The 20,332-nt window shown below is 33.5% G+C and overlaps 1 protein-coding gene across 2 annotated transcripts in view; it reads right to left on the bottom strand.

The window, feature by feature from the left end:
- Positions 1-20,332, bottom strand: part of OMA1 (OMA1 zinc metallopeptidase) — an 80,333-nt gene that overhangs the window by 56,476 nt on the left and 3,525 nt on the right. For both annotated transcript variants that reach the window (XM_068537989.1, XM_068537988.1), the window contains exons 2-7: positions 16,648-17,166; positions 13,979-14,207; positions 10,915-11,088; positions 10,708-10,815; positions 7,802-7,930; positions 4,566-4,640 (exon numbers count right to left, since the gene is read on the bottom strand). In XM_068537989.1, the coding sequence (XP_068394090.1) occupies positions 4,566-4,640; positions 7,802-7,930; positions 10,708-10,815; positions 10,915-11,088; positions 13,979-14,207; positions 16,648-17,147 (1,215 nt within the window). In that variant the 5' untranslated portion in view covers positions 17,148-17,166. The remainder of the gene's footprint in view (positions 1-4,565; positions 4,641-7,801; positions 7,931-10,707; positions 10,816-10,914; positions 11,089-13,978; positions 14,208-16,647; positions 17,167-20,332) is intronic.

The raw sequence follows: 20,332 nt of genomic DNA on the forward strand, positions 1-20,332 counted from the left end.
AAAAAACAGACAAATCCACAGTCATAGTTAAAGATTTCAAAACTCCGTACTCAACAGCAAGTAGACAAAAATTCAGAAGATATAGAAGATTTGAATGACTCTATAAACTACCTTAACTTAATTGATATTTATAGAATATACACTCAGCAAATACTGAATACACATTTTTTCAAGTGATGGAACAGTCACCAAAATAGACCAAATGACACACCACAAAATAAGTCCCAACAGAGTTGAAAAAATTAAATTCTCACAGAGTATATTCTCTGACCATGAAATAATTAATTAGAAGTAAACATTTAGACAAACTCCAAATACCTGGATATTAAATGACTCACTTCTGAACAACACATGGATGAAAGAAGAAATCACAATGGAAATTTTAGAAAATATTCTGACTTAACTGAAAATAAAAATGCCACATATCAAAATCTGTGTCTAAGTAAAACAATGCAGAGTGGGAAATTTAGAGCTTTAAATGCTATTCTAAACAAGAAGAAAGTCTAAAACCAATGACCTAAGCGCCTACCTTAGAAAACTAGAGAAAGAGTAAATTAAACACAAAGTAGAAAAATTAGATTTCATAAAAATTTTAAACTTTTATTATTCAAAACACACTATAAAAAAATAAAGCAAGTCACAGAATAAGAGAAAATATTTGCACAAATATTTGACAGAGGACTTATATCCAGCATATGTATAAAGAACTCTTACAATGTAAGAATAAGAAGACAACTCAATTTAAAACTGAGTAAAATATCTAAAAAGACAGTTAACAAAAGAAGATACATGAATGGCCAGTACACACATGAACATACACTCCACAGCATCAGTCATTAAGAAATACAAATTAAAAATATAAACAGAGTAAAAACATCCGAAATAGGGCAAGGACGAGAAAACAACTATGTGTTACTTATAAGAGACACACACATAAGAACACAGAAAACTTGAAAATAAAAGAATGGAGTAAGATATGACAGGCAAGCACTAACCTAAAGAAAGCTGTCACAACAATACCAATAAAGGAAAAAGAGAACTTCAGGCGAGAAGCATTACTAGAGACAAAGAGGGATTACATATTGATAAAAGGATCAAGCTACCAGTAAACTCTAACAATCCTATATGAGTATGCTAAAAATAGTATTAAAATATAAAAAGCAAAAATTAATAGAACTAAAAGGAAAAACAGAAAAATACAGAATCACGAGAGACTAACCTCTCTTGGTAACTAGAAAAATAAAAGCAGAGAAAAAAATTCAGCAAGGATATAGATGATCTGAAACAACAGATTTAACAAACTTGACAAAATTGACATATGTAGAACACTGCACCCACAATGGCGGAATCCACTTTCAAGTGCATACCATTTTAACAAACTTGGTAACATGCTGAGCCATAAAGCAAAACTGAACAAATCTGAAAGAATTCACCATTCAGTATATTCTCCCATCAGACTGTAATTAAGCTAGACATCAAAAACAAAAGGTAAATGTTTAGAAATCAAGGAATGTTTAGAAACTAAGGAACCCAACAAATGTTTAGAAACTAAGGAATACACTTCTAAACAACCCATGGGTCAAAGAAGAAATTACAATGAAAACAAGAATATTTTAAACTGAAGAAAACAAAAACATATCAACACTTGCAATATGACGAGATATTCCAAAAAGAAAACAGCTAGGCATAAATGTATACATTCGAAAAGAAAATGACAAATCAATGACATAAAACCAATGACATAAGTATCTATCTTAAGAAGTTAGGAGGAACAGCAGATAAAGCTCAAAGCACAAGGAAATAAAGATAACAATAGTAACTGAAACAATAGAAAACAAACATAGAATAGAGAAAATAAGCAAAGCCAAAACATCTTTTTGAAAAGATTAATGAACGTAATAAAATCTAGCAAAAAGACAAAGCATATATCACCAATACTAGGAACAAAGGGGACATTTTTAAAATATATCTGTAGAATGCAGGAATCCTTGAGACATTAAAGATATATGAAGAGTATATCAAAACAACTTTATACCAATAATACTGAAAGTTTAAACAAAACCTAAGTTTCTAGAAAAACAAAACTTATGAAAACTGACACAAAAATATAAAAATCTGTATAGTAGTTCTACATCTAGTAAAGAGTAGTTCCACATCTATTGAATCCATAATTAAAGACCCTTCCACAAAGAAATGTGTAGGCCCATATGGTTTTACCTATGAATTCTCCAAATATTGAAAAAATAAATATCACTATTCTTACACAAACTCTTACAAAGAAGAAGGAACACTACCCAACGCTTTTTATGAGATCAGCATAATGCTGATACCAAAACCTGACAAGACATTACAAGAAAATTCCAAGCCACTACCTCCTATGAACACAGAAACATTCTAAACTAAACATTAGCAGACCAACTCTAGCAATACATTAAAAGGTTAATATAACTGACAAAATTGGTTTATTTCAAAAATAAAAAATTGTCATGTTTTAAACAAAAAAAAATTATTGTAATTTGCCACATTAACAGATTAAAGGAGAAAAACTATATAATCATCAATAAGTGCAGAAAAGCCATTTGAAAAACATAACATTCATAATTTTTAAAAATCTCTTAGCATATTAGAAATAGACGGGAAACTCTTACCTGACAAAAGTCAGGTTTAAAAAACGCTTACAACAAACATCAGAATTAATGGTGAAATACTGAATGCTTTTCCACTAAGATCAGGAAGAAACAAAGGTGCCCACCACCAACGCTGTGCTGAAGTTTCTGGCCATTGCAATTAGGTAAAAAAAAAAAAAGGAAGTATACAGAATGGAAAGGAAGCAATAAAGCTGTCATTATTCTCAGACAGCATAACTATGTATATGTAAAAATCTAAAAGAATCTACACACTATTAGACTTAAGTGAATTTATTTAGCAAGGTTGCTGGATACAAAGTCAATGATAAAAACAAACTATTTCTATATATAGGCAAATTTATTTTTTCAATGACATTGTTTATAACAACATCAAAAATGTCAAACACTTCGCAATAAATCTAACAAAAGATGTATAAGTCCTATACACACAAAAAAATTTCAAAACATCACGGAAAGAAATTAAAGAACATCTAAATAAATGGACAAATATACCATCCATGGATTGGAAGACTCAATACTGTTGACACTAGTCAGCTGTCCCCATATTGATCTATATTCGATGCACACAATTCCAATCAAAACCCCAGGCATGTTTTTGTACAGGTATGTGATTTGACAAGCTGATTCTGAAATTTATATGAAAAAGCAAAGGACCAAGAATAGCCAAGTCAATACTGCAGAACAACACTGGAGGACAGAGATCAAGATATCAAGATATCAGATATCAAGACTTATTACACAGCTACAATGACAATGTGGTATTGGCTCAAAGATAAATAACAGGCCAATGGAATACAACAGGGAGTCCAGAAACAGACTTACATATAGCCTCCCACATTGATGACAAAGAGACACTGAAGTATAGTGGAGAAAAGATAAACTCTTCAATAAATAGTGCTGAGTCTATTAGATATCCACATGGGAAAAAAATTATCTTGACCTCCTCCTTATATTTAACAAAACAATAAAACTTCTTGGAAATAAAACAGGAACAATTTACTGAAATAAGCAAAGATTTCTTTATCAGAACACAGAATGCACTTACCTAGAGGGAAAATTTCACAGACTGTAGTACATTAAAATTAGGAAATTCTTGATAGAGCCAATCTGTGGCCCATCATTTGGGAACCTCTTAATCTATGCAGTCTGATAATTCACTTAATTCTACTTATGTAACATTCAAAGAACACTGCTTTTGTGAATGAGTAATATCTTGATTTATGAAATTAAATCCATAAAACTCATAATGAGAAATTCAGATAATAGTAATTTTCAATAGTTAGGACTTTTAATAACTACTGAAAACTCAACAAAGAATCAAATACAATATGAATTTAATATGTGAAGTGGCACTGTTTTCACTCATTTTTAAAAATGCAGTTTTACTTTTAATGTTAAATCCTACTAATAATACGCAGTTATCACAGGTGATTAAAAACAGCAGACAGGCAAGAAGTGCCCTGTTAGGTAGATATGAACACAGCCAACGTAAACCAGAGTAAAGGCCCAGAGCTGCTCTCTGTGGCTAGCAAAAATAAGCCATCTGCTGCAACAAAAATAATCTGAAAGGTACAGAGTAATAAGCCTGCTCTTCTATCGTTTATTAAATGGTGAAAATTCAGGTTGCTTAGCCAGGAATATAGCTACAGTAAGATAAACCTTTCTCCAAGTGGGGAAAAACAGCTACACATCATCTTACTTACTCAAAAAGCCTCCTTAGATCAGCAAACTAAGGGAAAGGAGTAAAATAAAGATAGCAATAGCTTCCAGAGGGCACAGACTTAAAAAGGTATTAATGAAAAATTATATATAGTCCAACTTTCGTTCTATGCCCATGCCAAACCTCATTAAGATGATACACATTTATCTTTTACTATGTGAAGGACACTGTGTATTCTCAACTACTAAATATTTTACCTTTGCAGCAAGTTGTAGTCCAATTTTGTCAGCTTCATCCTCCAGTGTTCTACTATATGGTCTATCAAACATAAACTAAGAAGAAATAAGAAAGAAAACTTCCCTTAAGGCTATTTCATAACAAAAGGAGCAAAAAATGAGATTGTCAAAATTAATTTCATGAAGTACCTAGGATATAGTTTTTATGCTCTCCATGATTAACATTTAAAGAACACCATGGTATAAAACAAAGTGCAGCCTTTATTTCCTCCATCAGAGATTAATATTTTTAAAACATGGAAAGAATAGGAAAAAACCATGCCTGCAAACTTTTGGAGAGTCCACAGTATCATATAGTGGACTTCTATTTTTCCAATTATAACCTCTACTTACTATGTAGAGGATTCCCTAAGAAAGCTTATTGATGCAGGATTTTTAATATGACCAAGGAACATTGTGATCTTGCAGTTTTAAAAGAAAATTGAAAAACTATAGCTATATAATAGCCAGTGACACTACTAGAGGATTTATTTCAGTTAGAAAATTAACCATATAGCAGAATGTTCTTTCTTTGACATATTATCTTAATTTCCTCTTTGATTTCTAAGTATTGATTAGTTAGGAAAATGAACTTTTCTTCCAACTTCAATGAAAGAATACAAATAGATATTATAACTGTAATTTTCCTAATTACTTGTATTTATGTGAATGCTTTCCAGTTAAATACTAATTTTCAGTAAGTACTAAAGCTTTGTAGAAGATGGATCAATAGGCAGGATTTTTGAGAGAAGAGCTATTAATCGGGGAAGCAATTTTTCAGAGGTAGCTGCATGTCAGTAATGGCTAGAAATAGTAAAATCAATCTAATCCACTGTATATGACCATTAGATATGACTTGCTTCCTTCTCGATCATGTCTGTTTTAGGTTGCTGAACTATATTATATAGTGTCTGCACTTTCCATAAGCAGTCTGCAGGTGTCCCAACGAATCTGCCGGTAGTATAACCAATTAAAAACATTGGCTTTAAAAGGAAAGAAATGTGTTCAAGCCCAAATGCTGATGTGTATTAACTATTAGTTCTGGGCTAATTTTTTAACCCCTCTGAGCCCAATAGCATCATATGTAAAATGGAGTAGTAACAGTACCAAACTCCTAGAGTTGCAGAGAGGATAAAATGAGCAAATAATCATAACTCCCATTTGTTGAGTCCTTACTTGGTACCAGGTACTGTGCTAAATGCTTTCAATCAGTGGTTCTTAACTGGACGTGATATTGTCCCTCAGGGACATTTGGAAATGTCTGCAGATATTTTTGATTGTCACAACTGGGGTTGGGGAGAGAGGGGGGAGTGCTACTGGCGTCTAGTGGGTAGAGGCCAGATGTGTAGAGGCATCTAGACGTGTAGAAGCCACTGAACATTCTGCAATGCAGAGGACAATTCCCCACAACAAAGAATTATCTTGTCAATTCTTTGTCAGTTCAAAATGTCAATAGTGCCTATATTGAGAAATGCTGCTTTAAACGTATAATTAAACCCGCAATAATGCTTTGAGTTAGCCACTACTATTATCCAAACTTACAGATAAAGAAACTGAAACCTATAATAAGTGAAGTCACCTGCTGAAGTTCTATAAAATTTAGGTCTAATAGAGATTAAATTCAAACACAGATCCATCTGATCAGAGCCTGTATTCTTAACCCCTGTACAAAATTAATCTATAATGTTTATCCTAGTGCCTACAATACAGTAAGTACTCAATAAATGTTAGCTGCTATAATCATTAGTAATAGCTCTCAAAACCCTACCTGGTAGCGCTCTATGAGGGCTGCTACATTGTACCCAGACAGTTAAGTGAGGGCCCCCTACTTCTTCCTTCCTCTCTTCCTTTCTCTGACAAAAAAATGTCAGCAATTCCCCCTCAAGAACTTCACTATCAGCATTCCCCTCTACTCTCCAATCACAATGAGCAAGCTTCTAGAGAAAGAAATATTTCCTTGTCACCAAAATTACTGGGAGGGGGCCTTGATTTAGGGAAAAAGACTTCAAACAGAAGTAATCCTTACTTCATTTTCAGTTTAATTATTAAAGAATTATACTCAAATAGCAGGATCATCAAGTATTTCAAGGGAGAAACAGCTTCCAGTTATCTTTCTTAAGACTTAATCTCCTGATTCCATTACAGAAAAAGCTATATATTGATAAATGGGGGGGAAACTACATTACCTTCTTTGACTTCCCAGCACATTAATGATAAAAATAAAATTCAAAATATGAGATTCTATAACCTAAGCAATAACCATTCTTTCTTTTTCCGTTTAAGAATCTTTATTTCAATATAAATGAAACCAAATGATATGCTAACACTGACTAAAAGACTTAGTTATTCAATTTCTAAAGCAATTTGTCTCAAAGAATTTTATACATTGGATTTAAACAGCACCCAGATGGCACTCTGATGGGTGCTCCACAAATCACTGAATAAACAAATAACAGATTGTTCCTAAATAACCAAACCTCCCAGGACAAGAAGAAATATCTGACGAAAGACAAAAAATAACTAATGATAGTTAAACAAAGCAAATATTAAGATTGCAAGACCTCCTTTCAGTAGTGTACTGTTTTGAACAAGATGGAGGACTCAACAAATTTTATCAGATGACTATCATTATGCATAAGTACTAAAAACAAAGTTAACAAACACCTATTAAGACTGTCCTTTCAGTATTTTCCAGGCAACATTAATTTAACTGGGAGTGAGGAGATGAGGGTCGTCGAGCAGCTTCTGCCAACCCTGCGCCCATAAAAGTTTACAGGTTTTAAGAGTTCTCCATTAAAATGCAAATAATTTGGGGGAAGGGAGAGTCATCCAGTGAGTACACCACTGTTACTAGGAGACAAAAGGGGAACGTCTGAAGGTAAAGCAACAGAAGGAAAGAAAGGGTTGTGACTGGGTTTCTCTCTGTAAGAACAATAACTATGAAAAAAAAAAAAAAATGCTAGCCAAAAGTTGCCAAGCCCTTCTAACCCATCTATCTCCATCATATAAGAGATGTAGTATTTTCTAATTTGAATGCTCATTATTAAGAATATCCCCTAAAAATAAGAAGACGTAAGACACTAAAAATTAGCACCCGTTTTTCATGATAAGATTCATGATAAGGTATGAAAACATTTCTGGTACTTTTTCCTTTACAGTAATATTAAAATGTTCTCACCACAGGCCATTGCAAATTCAACTTATTGTCTCAGACTTACCTCCTGCAATTTAGACTGAATCCATTGGCCCAAAAGTGCCAAACTATCTCGAGGACAAATGGCCCAAATCATTGTGAGAAAAATCAGACCTAGGAAATCCAGGAAATGAACCAAGCTAGCCTTTTCTGCCTGAGAAAAATCAAAATAATGAAAATTACACTTCATAAATTCAGATAGTACATGCTTATATTTTCTAGTTCATCGTGTGTAATCACATTAAATAATTACATGTGTTTAACTGAACTTCGCCAAGTAAGATTGCAAATTCTTTTTCTTCCGTGTGCTTTATCCTTTCCCAGTCTGTTTTTCCCATCTCTTGCTTACATAGTTATGCATTCATTTATTCATTTAACTAATATCTACTTGAGCCACTACCACCATTCAGATACAATGACAGGTTCATTAACCTACAGTGTCTTATACTAACAAGCATAATAATCTTGTAAAATAGGTACAATTGTTCCCTATTTTATAGATAAACTAAGATGAAGAGAGATTAAAAGAGTTGCCCAAATTCACAAAGCAATTAGTAAAAGAACAAGGAATCAAACCCAGGAAGTTACAGTTTCTAATACAGTCGCTAAATCTTTTTAAAAAATCAAATAAATGTGTTTATTATGCTTATACTTTTAGACAGAGACCAAACACTACCTAACATATGAAGCAGTTAAAACAAGGAACAATTCAGGAAAATATTAGAAATATATTTTTTAAATAAAAGTCTTTTGACTTCATGACCTAATATGTGAAGAGTCATGCAAGTGTGCAACTTTATCAGCCTGGTATTTCCCACCAGGAAATTTAGTTATATGATTTTTTGTATTTACTTATAGCAGTAACCAAAAAATGTTTTACTTAAAATAGTTGTTTGGAGTAGTAATAACTAAATATAAGTTTTATGCACTGGACTGTTCATTGTTCCTCACTAAAGTTGCTGAATAAATGTTATTGTAATGCTGATACTGATAATATAGGAATCATTACTTGAATGTATGAAACATGGCTAACAACTAAAAATAATCACCTAGAATACTTCTTAATATAATCTGCCCTCACAAAGCATTCTTTGCTTCATTGTAAGACTCATGAAAAACAATTATGGAATTATTTTAGCACTAAATGATGAAGTCATTATAGAAGAGAAAATCCTTGTAATTAATTATTAAAGAATATAATTGTTATTATATAATCTTAGAAAACTAAAAAATTTTTAAAATTTGTATTTGTGAAATAATGAAAACATAAAATGGAGACTCCTAAAAGAGAAAACATAGTATTGACAGTGTCTAAGACCTCTAACAAAGAAATATTAATAACTATTTCCTATTTTTAAGGCCATTTGCTTTTTATGTCTTGTCTAATTATTGCTCTTGCACTGATAGAGATGACAACATTATGCTGAATAAGGCACTGGCCTAGAGGCCAGAAAAATTAATGTACTGAAATGAACACCTTTTAAAAACTAAAAATGGCCAAAATTGATTGACTTTGGAGTTATGAAGCCATTTCTAGAAAGACATAACGTATTTCAACTGCTTAGATTTATTCTTGTATGTATCTGTTTAAGGAAAAGATTTTTTTCTATTTTCCTGTAACTCAGAAGAAACAAAGGAGATAATTACTATTTGCACTCTAGAATAGCACAACTTTGGCCCACCTCATCTTTTTGATACTCTAAGGAAAAGACAGAATTTGAGATGACTTTTAGAGGGATTAATAACATTATCATTTCCACTTGAAGTTAATATTACTTTCATTTCTGATATATTCACAATCCTTCCACTATTTACCTTTGTGTTTTCAATTAAAAAATATACCTCTCTCTAATCATGTGAACAAATGAGCCATGCACAATTTTTAATGAATAAAAATAAAAATATGAGTAAACAAATAGATTATTTTTCTAGATTCATACCAAGTCAAACAGATGTATATTCACAAGGGTATAAATCGACCTGAATTCCATGATCTATGAGAAAAGTGCTGCCAACAGCCGGGTAACTGTACGAAAAGGAAGCAGTGCCAGACTTGCAAACAGAAAACCTTGATTAAAGTTCCAATTCTGCCCGTTTGTCACGTTAGTCATGTTATTTAGAGTCTTTTTAAACATTAGAGACCTCGTATATAATATAGCAGCAGTCCCCAACCTTTTTGGCACCAGGGACGGGTTTCATGAAAAACAATTTTTCCACGGACAGGGTTGGGGGATGGTTCAGGTGGTACTGCGAGCCATGGGGAGCGGCAGATGAAGCTTTGCTCACCCGCCTGCCGCCCACCTCCTGCTGTGCGGCCCAGTACCAGTCGACGACCCGGGGGTTGAGGACCCCTGTAATATAGGGATATTAAATACCTACCTCATGAGGATAGTATTAAAATTATGAATGAGAAGGTATTAAAAAACTCAGTAAAGTGTAAAATGGCAAGGTATCATTATTATTACTCTGCATTAATTATACATGGCATATCATTCTAGACATTTTCAAAGATGCTCTAAGCTATCCTCTGAGAATGAATAAAAAAGTAAGAAAACATTTACCACTTGAATAGTAATATCACTTTCCTACAGTTGATTTTCTGACTAGATTATAAGTATGTTAATAATTATAGGAAGTTTAAAATCTAATTTGAAATAATTACAGGTTGAGAATAATCACTTCTTAGCAAAAAAGACAGGTGATAAAAATAGTATTTAATAGAAACACTAATTATTCAGTATCAAACACTAAAGACAATAAAAATTCTCAAAATTACCCAATCATACTTTCTCAGGTAACAGAATAAGTCAATTACTAAAAACTAAAATTCCATCATAAAAAATAACTGAAAAGATTCAGTTCTCTAAAAGATTTAACTTGCTAATTTCAAAGGAGTGTTTCAACAACTGAACATTCATTTTAGGTACTTACGGCATGCTCAAGTACTGCGTGTGCTATTTCATGGCCCAGAAGGAAGGATAGCTGATGAATATCAGTCACACTATTTAAAAGCCCAGTGAAGATAAACACTTGTCCATTCTGCACCATAATGAAAATAATGTAAGGAATTAGAACAACATAAAAAACAAGGACGCTAAATTTAACAATTAAAAATTAGGCTGGGTAACATTTACTTACTGGAAGCACAAAGGCATTTATATCTGGGGAATCAACCACGTGAATTATCCAATTGATCTCAGAGATCCCTGGAATATCTTTATTGCATTCAATTAAATGATGAACCACTTCTTTAACAGCCACGTATCGGGCGTCTTTCTCAGTTAGCATATCATTTTTAAATTCTTCCATCCACTGAAAGATTAAAAAGAAAAGTAGTCTCTAAGAGAGTGTTAGTTCTACAAAATGTTTATATTGCTTTAAGTAGTGTTATATGGCACTTATTGTTGAACACTTTAATTTTTAATTATGTAAAAATATGCACATATTAAATACTCAAAAAATTTCAAATTTGAATTATTTATGCAAAGGCAATCTGGTTTCTCACAAAGAGAATAAATTCTAATAACTAAGATTTTTCATATAAATTGGTTGAAATAAAAATTTCACTCTTCTATTAGCCTATAAACAAATAAAATGCTTAAATATTATTTCTAATTTCCTAAATATTTTAGAAAACAAAACATTGCCTAGAGAACAGTAAGATTTCATATAAGAAAGTAAAATACAAAAGAAAATTACTTTCATAACATACTGAATAGAAAAACACCCTATACTTAATAAGAAAGTTAAACTTCCACCAAAAAAAGGACACTTCATTAACTTTAAAGTGTTTTAGCCAGATTGAAATTACTAAAATTTTAGAACTAATGGGCATATCATTTTCTCTATATTATGCTAATTAAGACTAACCACCATATGAAGACACTTTCTGAAGCTATATTCATGAGACTCTTTCAAGTGTACTTCGAAAAGTGAGGATGTTCTGAAAATATTAAATTTCCATAAAACGTATAATTTCTTTCATATATGAATCAAGAAGTCCATAACCTTCCTCCTTGAGATGCATTAAAAACAGATGATTTTATAGAACATGAATTTAAAAGTCTTTATATAGCGGGACTTCCCTGGTGGCACAGTGGTTAAGAATCCGCCTGCCAACGCAAGGGACACGAGTTCGAGCCCTGGTCCGGGAAGATCCCACATGCCACGGAGCCACTAAGCCCGTGTGCCACAACTACTGAAGCCCACGCGCCTAGAGCCCATGTTCCGCAACAAGAGAAATCACTGCAATGAGAAGCCCACACACCGCAATGAAGAGCAGCTCCCGCTCACCGCAACTAGAGAAAGCCCGCGTGCAGCAACGAAGACACAACACAGCCAAAAGTAAATAAATAAATAAATTTATAAAAAAAAAAAAAGTCTTTATATAGCATTTTTTAAAAGCACAAGTCACCAATGTAAACCGTCTGAAACAAAGAAAACCACTGAAGTGGATACAACAAAAAAAATTGTATGTAATTATAGTACTTTATAATAATCCTATAAGAGCATGTGTTTGAATTTTCATAACAGGCAGGTATTACATTAGTAGGCTAAAAAATAAGAAAAAAGATATATGTACATGTATATAATTTTTTAAAGCTTCTTAGTGATATAAATGGTAGAAGATAACACTAATTTAACACTAGGCCTTTCTCAATCTTAACAGAACACTTTCCTCAAACTTGCTTCTAACTAGACTATTCTAAGAAACATCTCAAATCTCTGTATAAACTGTATAGAAGAGATTGGTCTTATCTTTATTAAGAACAATCTTTTTAGTGAAAAACCATTATTTCCTTTTTTATGGTAACTTTCCATTAACAAACTCAGAAGCTCAATTGAAATAAAAATATATAAAAATCTAACCATGACAAAGCTGTCAAGTGAGGTTATAAATTCAACAAATATTAATTGAGCACATACAGGCACACCTCAGAGACACTGCGGGTTCAATTCCAGTTCTCGATATCTTTATTGAGATATTCACCACAAAGTGAATATCTTAATAAAGCAAGTCACATGAATTTTTGGTTTCCCAGTGCATACTGTGTGCAACAGCATTATGTCTAAAAACAACAATGTACATACCTTAAAGAACACTTTATAGCTAAAAAATGCTAACCATCATCTAAGCCTTGAGCAAGTCATAATCTTTGTTGCCTAACAAATATAATAGTAATGAAAAGGCTTGAAATATTGCAAGAATAACCGAAAAGTGACATAGAGATATGCAGTAAGCAAATGCTGTTGGAAAAATGGCACCGATAGACTTGCTTGACACAGGGTTGCCACAAACCTCCAATTTTTAAAAATGCAACATCTGCAAAGTGTAATAAAGCGAAGAACACTAAGATGAGGTTTGTCTATACTGTTTATGTGCCAAGCATGAGAGATAGAAAGATGATCCGTCCTCAAGGAACTCACTAGTGGTATAAAATGTTTAACTACTTGAGCGACTATACTTTCCAAGGAGGTATGACTTCTGAATTCCAACTTTATTTTGCATTCAAAAAATATAATAAATAGCCAAAATTGATGTGTGGGGGGTGGGGGGGAATATCTTATTCTACTTTATTTTCAAGGTACAAAAATTCAAATTACAGACCTATTTATTCAAAAAATATATACTAAGCACTACTTTGTACACTGTGCCAGTACTTAAGATGAAATGATAAACAGAATAGACAGGGTCTCTGACCCCCTGGAGCTAGTCTCGAAAGGGAGACAGATCAACAAATAAATAATTATGCAAATAATTATGGTGTTACCCTCATGATAAGTGTTTTAAAAGAAAAGGACAGTATGCAAAGAGAAAAGTAGGAGACCTAGCCCCAATATAGCCAAGCACAGAGCATAGCTACAAATGACTAATTCATAATGCAGTCTGTACGAAGGATACCCCCTAGAGCCTAACGTAGCCACCCTGCCTAACTCAGTCAGGATAATCAAGGAAGGCTTTCCTGAGAAAGTGACATTTAAGGTGACATGGGATGTGCAGGAGTTAGCTGGGTGATCCAGAGGAAAGGCAATGTAGGCAGTAGGAATACTAAGCAGGAAAGGTCTGAGACCTTTTGGAAAAAATGCTAATTTGCTATCAGAGATTAAAATTAAAAACTAGTGCATCTTTCATGTTTAAGAAACTTTCCTCCTTTGAGTATTATATCAAGCAATGTAGTTAAAAACAATTCTTTCTACTTACTGCTTCATATTCCAGTTCTGATAAAAGTCTGAAATGTTCTTTCCCCAGTAATAGAAGCTTGCTCCTTCCTGTGACTGGACTCACTTCCAGGTGTGTAAAATAAAATACTACAAAAAGCAATCCAAAACTACTCAAACCAAGGAATAACTTCCATTTATTCTTCCTTACACTTTCTTTAAATAGTTCCTTTTTGTTAGGAGGAAGTGCCTGCCACCATTTCCTTATGCCCCTAGAGCAAAAAGAAAAATTCAAAGTTCTGATAATAGAATCAGTACATATCACCAAAACTTAATGCTTATGCTAAAATTCTGTCATCAAATACTCAAATTTTTATATTTTTCTGTATAGATGGCTTTTTCAGTTTTTAAAAATTCTTAGCTAAATGATGAAAAAGTAATCAATTATATGGAGCTATAGTTAAAAATTCTAATGCTCATTTGAATTTTCTTCAGTTATTTTAAAGGTAAACGCTAAATGAGAAGCTGTTTTACTATAACTACCATTAACATTTATTGACTGTTTAGCACGTTCAAGGTACTCTTCTAATGCTATACGTATATCATCTCATTTAATCTTCATAAAAATCCTGTTACAGAAGAGAAAATGGAGACTTAGAGAAGTTAAACAATTTATACAAGGTTGTAGAGTTAATAAGAGGAAAATGAGGCAAGGAAGGCAATATAATAGGGATGAGCTGCCCAAATAAACATCTGAAGGCGTTACGGTACAACAAATCTATACCTTTAACCACCACTGCCCCCACTGCTCGTCAGACATCTGACACAATCTGCCAGTACTTCAGTAAGGTACAAGGGAAACTATCTCAGCACTGATTATAGAAACAAGTATTGCTCAGTAGCAGAAACCCCACTAACCCCTCAAGAACATGACAAAGGAGAGGTAATAAAAAGAGCATAAGCACTGTAAATACGGAAATGAGAGATTTTATAGATAACATCTGGGGAGGTCCAATTCTACCAGGCAACAATATACTCTGCTGCTTTTTAGGGTTTATGGACATTTTGACAACCAGTAATGTTTTCAGCACTGGAACAGAACTTTTTCCCTATGAGTTCATCTGTGAAATTACAACAAGAATTTAAAATATATACATCATTCTCTTGACAAAATTTATTTTATAAAATAACTTCTTTGAGTTATCTTAATCTTGTTAAGTGACACACCTAAAATGCCTTTAAAGTGTTTCAACCTAAAAAGATTCAGATCAAACTATGAAGTATACTTATTTCCAACTTAAAAGTTTATGACATTATTATTTAAAATGTATGAAAACATATCCTAAAATAAAATTTTAGGCGATTTACTATAGTAGTATCAACAAAAGGTTAAAAATAAATAAATAATTTAAAAGGATGAAAAAGTGTTATTGGCCCAAGAACCTGGGCTGAGTTGTGACAAAGATTCTCTCCTCCCCCAAACTCTACTCAGACTCCCCTGAACTCTTTTTCAAATAGGCCTTGTCTTTTGGACTGCTGTGTTCATCTCTGCACTGTCCAATTTTAGCAAGAATCCTGCTAGGTCAATTAAGTCAGAATCCCTCATCCTCCATATCTGATCACAATACCCAATCTGTCCTTATCATTCATCATCCCCCAGGTGATATCTGATCACCCTCACTTGCCTTCAGCAATAACTCTAGTAGGTCAGTTTGGGTGGAATCCCCCCTTGCTCCTGATGTTTCCTCTCTGTAGTTTTCCATCTACCAACCCCCCGCCCTGCCCACATAGCCCATGGTGTATTCAGAGCTGACTCTGGTTCTATACTGAGGTCTCTTTTCTCCTACTGCAGAAGTTCTGAATAAAATCTGTTTTTACTTCTTTAACTACTGTCTAGCTCTGGCTTTCTTTGATAGTCGTTACTTAAATTGAGAGCTAAATTAGCTGTATATTTTCTGAGTGCCAAAGCCTAGTCATAAAGAACACAATAAATTACAGAGTACAGGTCCTCGATTTTTGATAAAAAGAAAACTGGGTTGGTTAGCATGGAAGTAAGAAGGCTAGAAGGCACTTCATAGTTATCAAACATAAGAAAAGTTTATAAGGAGACAATGCTTAACTTTACCTTTCTTCAATCTTCATGGAGCAAATAAGAGAAAACAGAATTATGAGGGGGAGTTTTAAATTAAATATGAAGTATCACTTAGCTGTAAAAACATTAAGTATTATAAAGGATCACAAAGAGAAAATAAAGATTTGTCGGAAACAGAATAGAAAAATAAATAAACAAATAATAAATACTAATTAAGAGTTAACGTGGCTAGGAATGAGCCCTTTCTTAAGTAAGCAAAGTTCTTCAGTTTCATGATCCATTGCCTCAAATTCCGTGAACTAAAAAGGAATGCTTGTAAGTACAGTTCTTATACGTGAGTTATAACAAACATTTCTGATTCTTGTAATCATAAATATAAGACCTTTTAAATAGTGTCTATATAAAATATACAAGAATAACTTTTAAAGGTCACATTTCTGTACTATAATATGCAATAAATGATTTTAAGATTATTAAGGCATACATAAAAAAACTGAGTAGAACCAACGGTTTAGAAACTGAATTCTGAGCTAATTATGGGAGGGAAATCTATCAAGTTTTCTTTAAAAGTGAGTTTTACAGATACTTTTTAAGAGTTTATATTTTAAAGAGCATTTCACCTGCCCACAATGATAGCCAGTAGCTTCTGCACTGGTTTAAGAATCATCAACAAGAGAGGAACCGGAGCAGCATGAAACCGCGGAGAAGTATGGAAACTCCTGATGTCTCTTGTGGGTAAACAGTTTAGAGGATGCACCACTGAAAGAGCAGGAACTACTGGAACGTCTTTCATCAGTAGCTGTCTTGAAAAAGAGTTATTCCATGCAGTACATTTTTGGGTAATCATCCAAATTTCCTTACTTCTGGTGCTCAAGAGGCAGCCTGTTCTTTTGCTATTAAAAGTCCTACAGAAATGAAAGTTTTCAGGCAGAAATGTCCATCTATCACCCTGATTTACTCCCAGGCCCAGAGACTTATTTACTATATTGTTAATTTTCACTTGATGACAGTCCAGTGAGGTTACAGCTTGTGTGTTACATTTTCTCCAGCTGGTCAGTAAATTCAATCGGAAGAAAACACAGTGTCTAGCAGCAAACTGCAGTCCACAGATGAAGCTCATCTTTGTTTTGCTTGATTATCTGGAACACAAAATATAAACTATAAATATCTAAGCAAAATACTTATTACCAAACTGGGAATATAACACTTATGAAAAAGGTGTTCTTCCTTTAACACATCTCCGACTAAATTACCTTGGGTTTCTACTCACTGCCCCCTGCACCAACTCCTCTTAACAATAAAAACCAAAGAGGCTTTACTAACTTTTAACTCAACAACATGTACTTTCAAAATCTGGATTTTTTTATTCTTTTCATTTTTTAATTTTAGTTGGGGGAGTCTATTTTTATTTTAACAGCTATATTATTTGGGGAATAAGGAATGGATTAAATAAAAACAGCACTAAGTTTCAGCAATTGGCAGTAATGGGGGGAAAGGGTATTTAATGGAATAGTAAAGTCTAACATAAAATGCATTTTTAAAAATACAGATTTGTGGGACTTCCCTGGTGGTCGAGTGGTAAAGAATCCGCCTTACAATGCAGGGGAAGCAGGTTCGATCCCTGCGCCAGGAACTAAGATCCCACATGCCGCGGGGTAACTAAGCCCGCAAGACACAACTACTGAGCCCGTGTGTCTCAACTAGAGCCCACTGTGCCACAATTACAGAGCCCACGTGCCCTGGTGCCCGAGCACTACAACCTGAGAGAGAAAACCCGCACGTCACAACTAGAGAGAAGCCCGCACACCACAACAAAAGATCCTGCACACCTCAACAAAGACCCTGTGTGCCGCAACTAAGACCTGATGCGGCCAAATAAATAAATAAAATAAATAAAATAAATAAATATTTTTTTAAAAACCTAAAAAAAAAAATGCAAAAATAAATAAATAGAAATAAAATACAAATTTGTTCCGTTCAAATATAATACTGGCACTTCTGATTCAGGTCAATACAGAGTAAAAGGGACTTATCCTGTCACTGAAAATAACCAAAAAAAACAGACAGAATATGAAGACCTAAACAGACATTTTTCCAAAGAAGACACATAGATGGCCAACAGGCACATGAAAAGATGCTCGACATCGCTAATTATTACAGAAATGCAAATCAAAACCACAATGAAGTATCACCTCACACTGGTCAGAATGGCCATCGCCAAAAAGTCTACAAATAATAAATGCTGGAGAGGGTGTGGAGAAAAGGGAACCCTCCTACACTGTTGGTGGGAATGTAAATTGATACAGCCACTATGGAGAACAGTATGGAGGTTCCTTAAACTAACAGAGCTACCATATGATCTAGCAATCCCACTCCTTGGTACATATTCATAAAAGACGAAAACCCTAATTCAAAAAGCTACATGCACCCCAATGTTCATAGCAGCACTATTTGCAACAGCCAAGCCATGGAAACAACCCAAGTGCCCATCAACACGATGGAATATTACTCAGCCATAAAAAAGAATGAAATACTGCCGTTTGCAGCAAGATGGATGGACCTAGAGAATATTATACTTAGTGAAATAAGTCAAATATTATATATCATGTATATTTAGAATCCAAAAAAATAATACAAATGAGTCTATATACAAAACAGAAACAAATTCACAGACATAGGAAACAAACTTGTGGTTGTTGGGGAAAGGGAGGGGGGAGGGATAAATTAGGAGTATGGGATTAACAGTTACAAACTGCCATACATAAAACAGATAAGCAACAAGGACTTTCTGTATAGCGCAAGGAATTATATTCAACATCTTGTATTAACCTATAATGGAAAATAATCTGAAATATATATACACACACACACACAACTGAATCCCTTTGCTGTACACCTAAAACTAACACAATATTGTAAATCAACTATACTTCAATTAAAAAAAAAAAACAGACACAATAAGTAAAACAATGGTTTCAACATACTGAACATCAGGCAACGAAGAACAGTCATCCCTGAGAAATGGGAAACAAATAAGGCGAGCCCTACAACTGCCCCAGCCTCCTGCCTGGAGAGAGTTTCTAGGCCACTATGCAAAGAGGCGAAACCTAGCGCAGCCCAATGGTCCTCCTAAATTAAAGAGATGAAGCTGGGAATTCAAGGATATTAAACTAGTTATACATATTGCTTATGTTTAAGAAGTTAAAGGAAAGTTTGGGCATGTTATGTAGAGACATGGAATATATTTTTTCAAAAGATTGACATTGAATTTCTAGATTCGAAAACTGTAATGTCTTAGATAAAAATTATACTGGATGAGACTAACACCAAATTAGACATTGTATAAATAAAGCCTTACAAATTGACGTATCAATAAAAAACTATCCAAAATGAAATGCAGAGAGAAAACAGACTTTAAGAAATGCATACAGCATCACTGAGGTGTGGGATAACTCAAGTGACCTGATATATGTGTAAATGGAGTCCCTGAAAAGTGGGGAGGGATAGTAGACAGAAAAAAAAAAAAAAAACTTGAAAAAATAATGGCCAAAATTTTCCAAATTTGATGAAAACTGTAAACCCACACATCCAAGAAGTTTAACAAACCACACACAAAGGAAACACAAAAGAAACTACTCTAAGGTATATCAAATTTCTTAAAACCAATGAAAGAGAAAACCTTAAATTTGACACCTTGGATTAAATGGATACATTCCTTGAAAAACACAAAGTACCAGAGCTCACTCAAGAAGAAATAAACAACCTGAAGAGCCCTATACCCAACTTTTAAATTGAATTTATAGTTAAAAACCTTCCCATGAAGAAAGCTCCAGAACCAAAAGGCTTCTACCAAACATTTAAAGAAGAAATAATAATAATTCTATATAAACTCTTCCAGGAAATTAAAAAGGAATAATTTGCAACTCCTTCCATAAGACCAGCACTACCCTGATACCAAAGACAGGAAAAAAAATTACAAGAAGACTACAGAATAATATCCCTCATGAACATAGATACAAAAATTCTTAATAATATTTCAGGAAATCTAATTCAAAAATATATTAAAAAGACAATACCTCATGACCAAGTGAGGTTTGTCTCAGGAATGCAAGGTTGAATAAAAATTCAAAAATCAATCAATGTAATTCACCCTAACTGAAGAAAGAAACACTACATGATCATCTCAAAAGACACAGAAAAAGCAATGGATAAAATCCAACAACCAACCCTGATAAAAACTCTCAGTAACTAGGACATCTACAGGAACCTATAAGCAACAGTATGTTTATTGGTGAAAGATTATAC

Source organism: Eschrichtius robustus, chromosome 3 (assembly GCF_028021215.1).
Source record: "Eschrichtius robustus isolate mEscRob2 chromosome 3, mEscRob2.pri, whole genome shotgun sequence".
Taxonomy (NCBI): Eukaryota; Metazoa; Chordata; class Mammalia; order Artiodactyla; family Eschrichtiidae; genus Eschrichtius; species Eschrichtius robustus.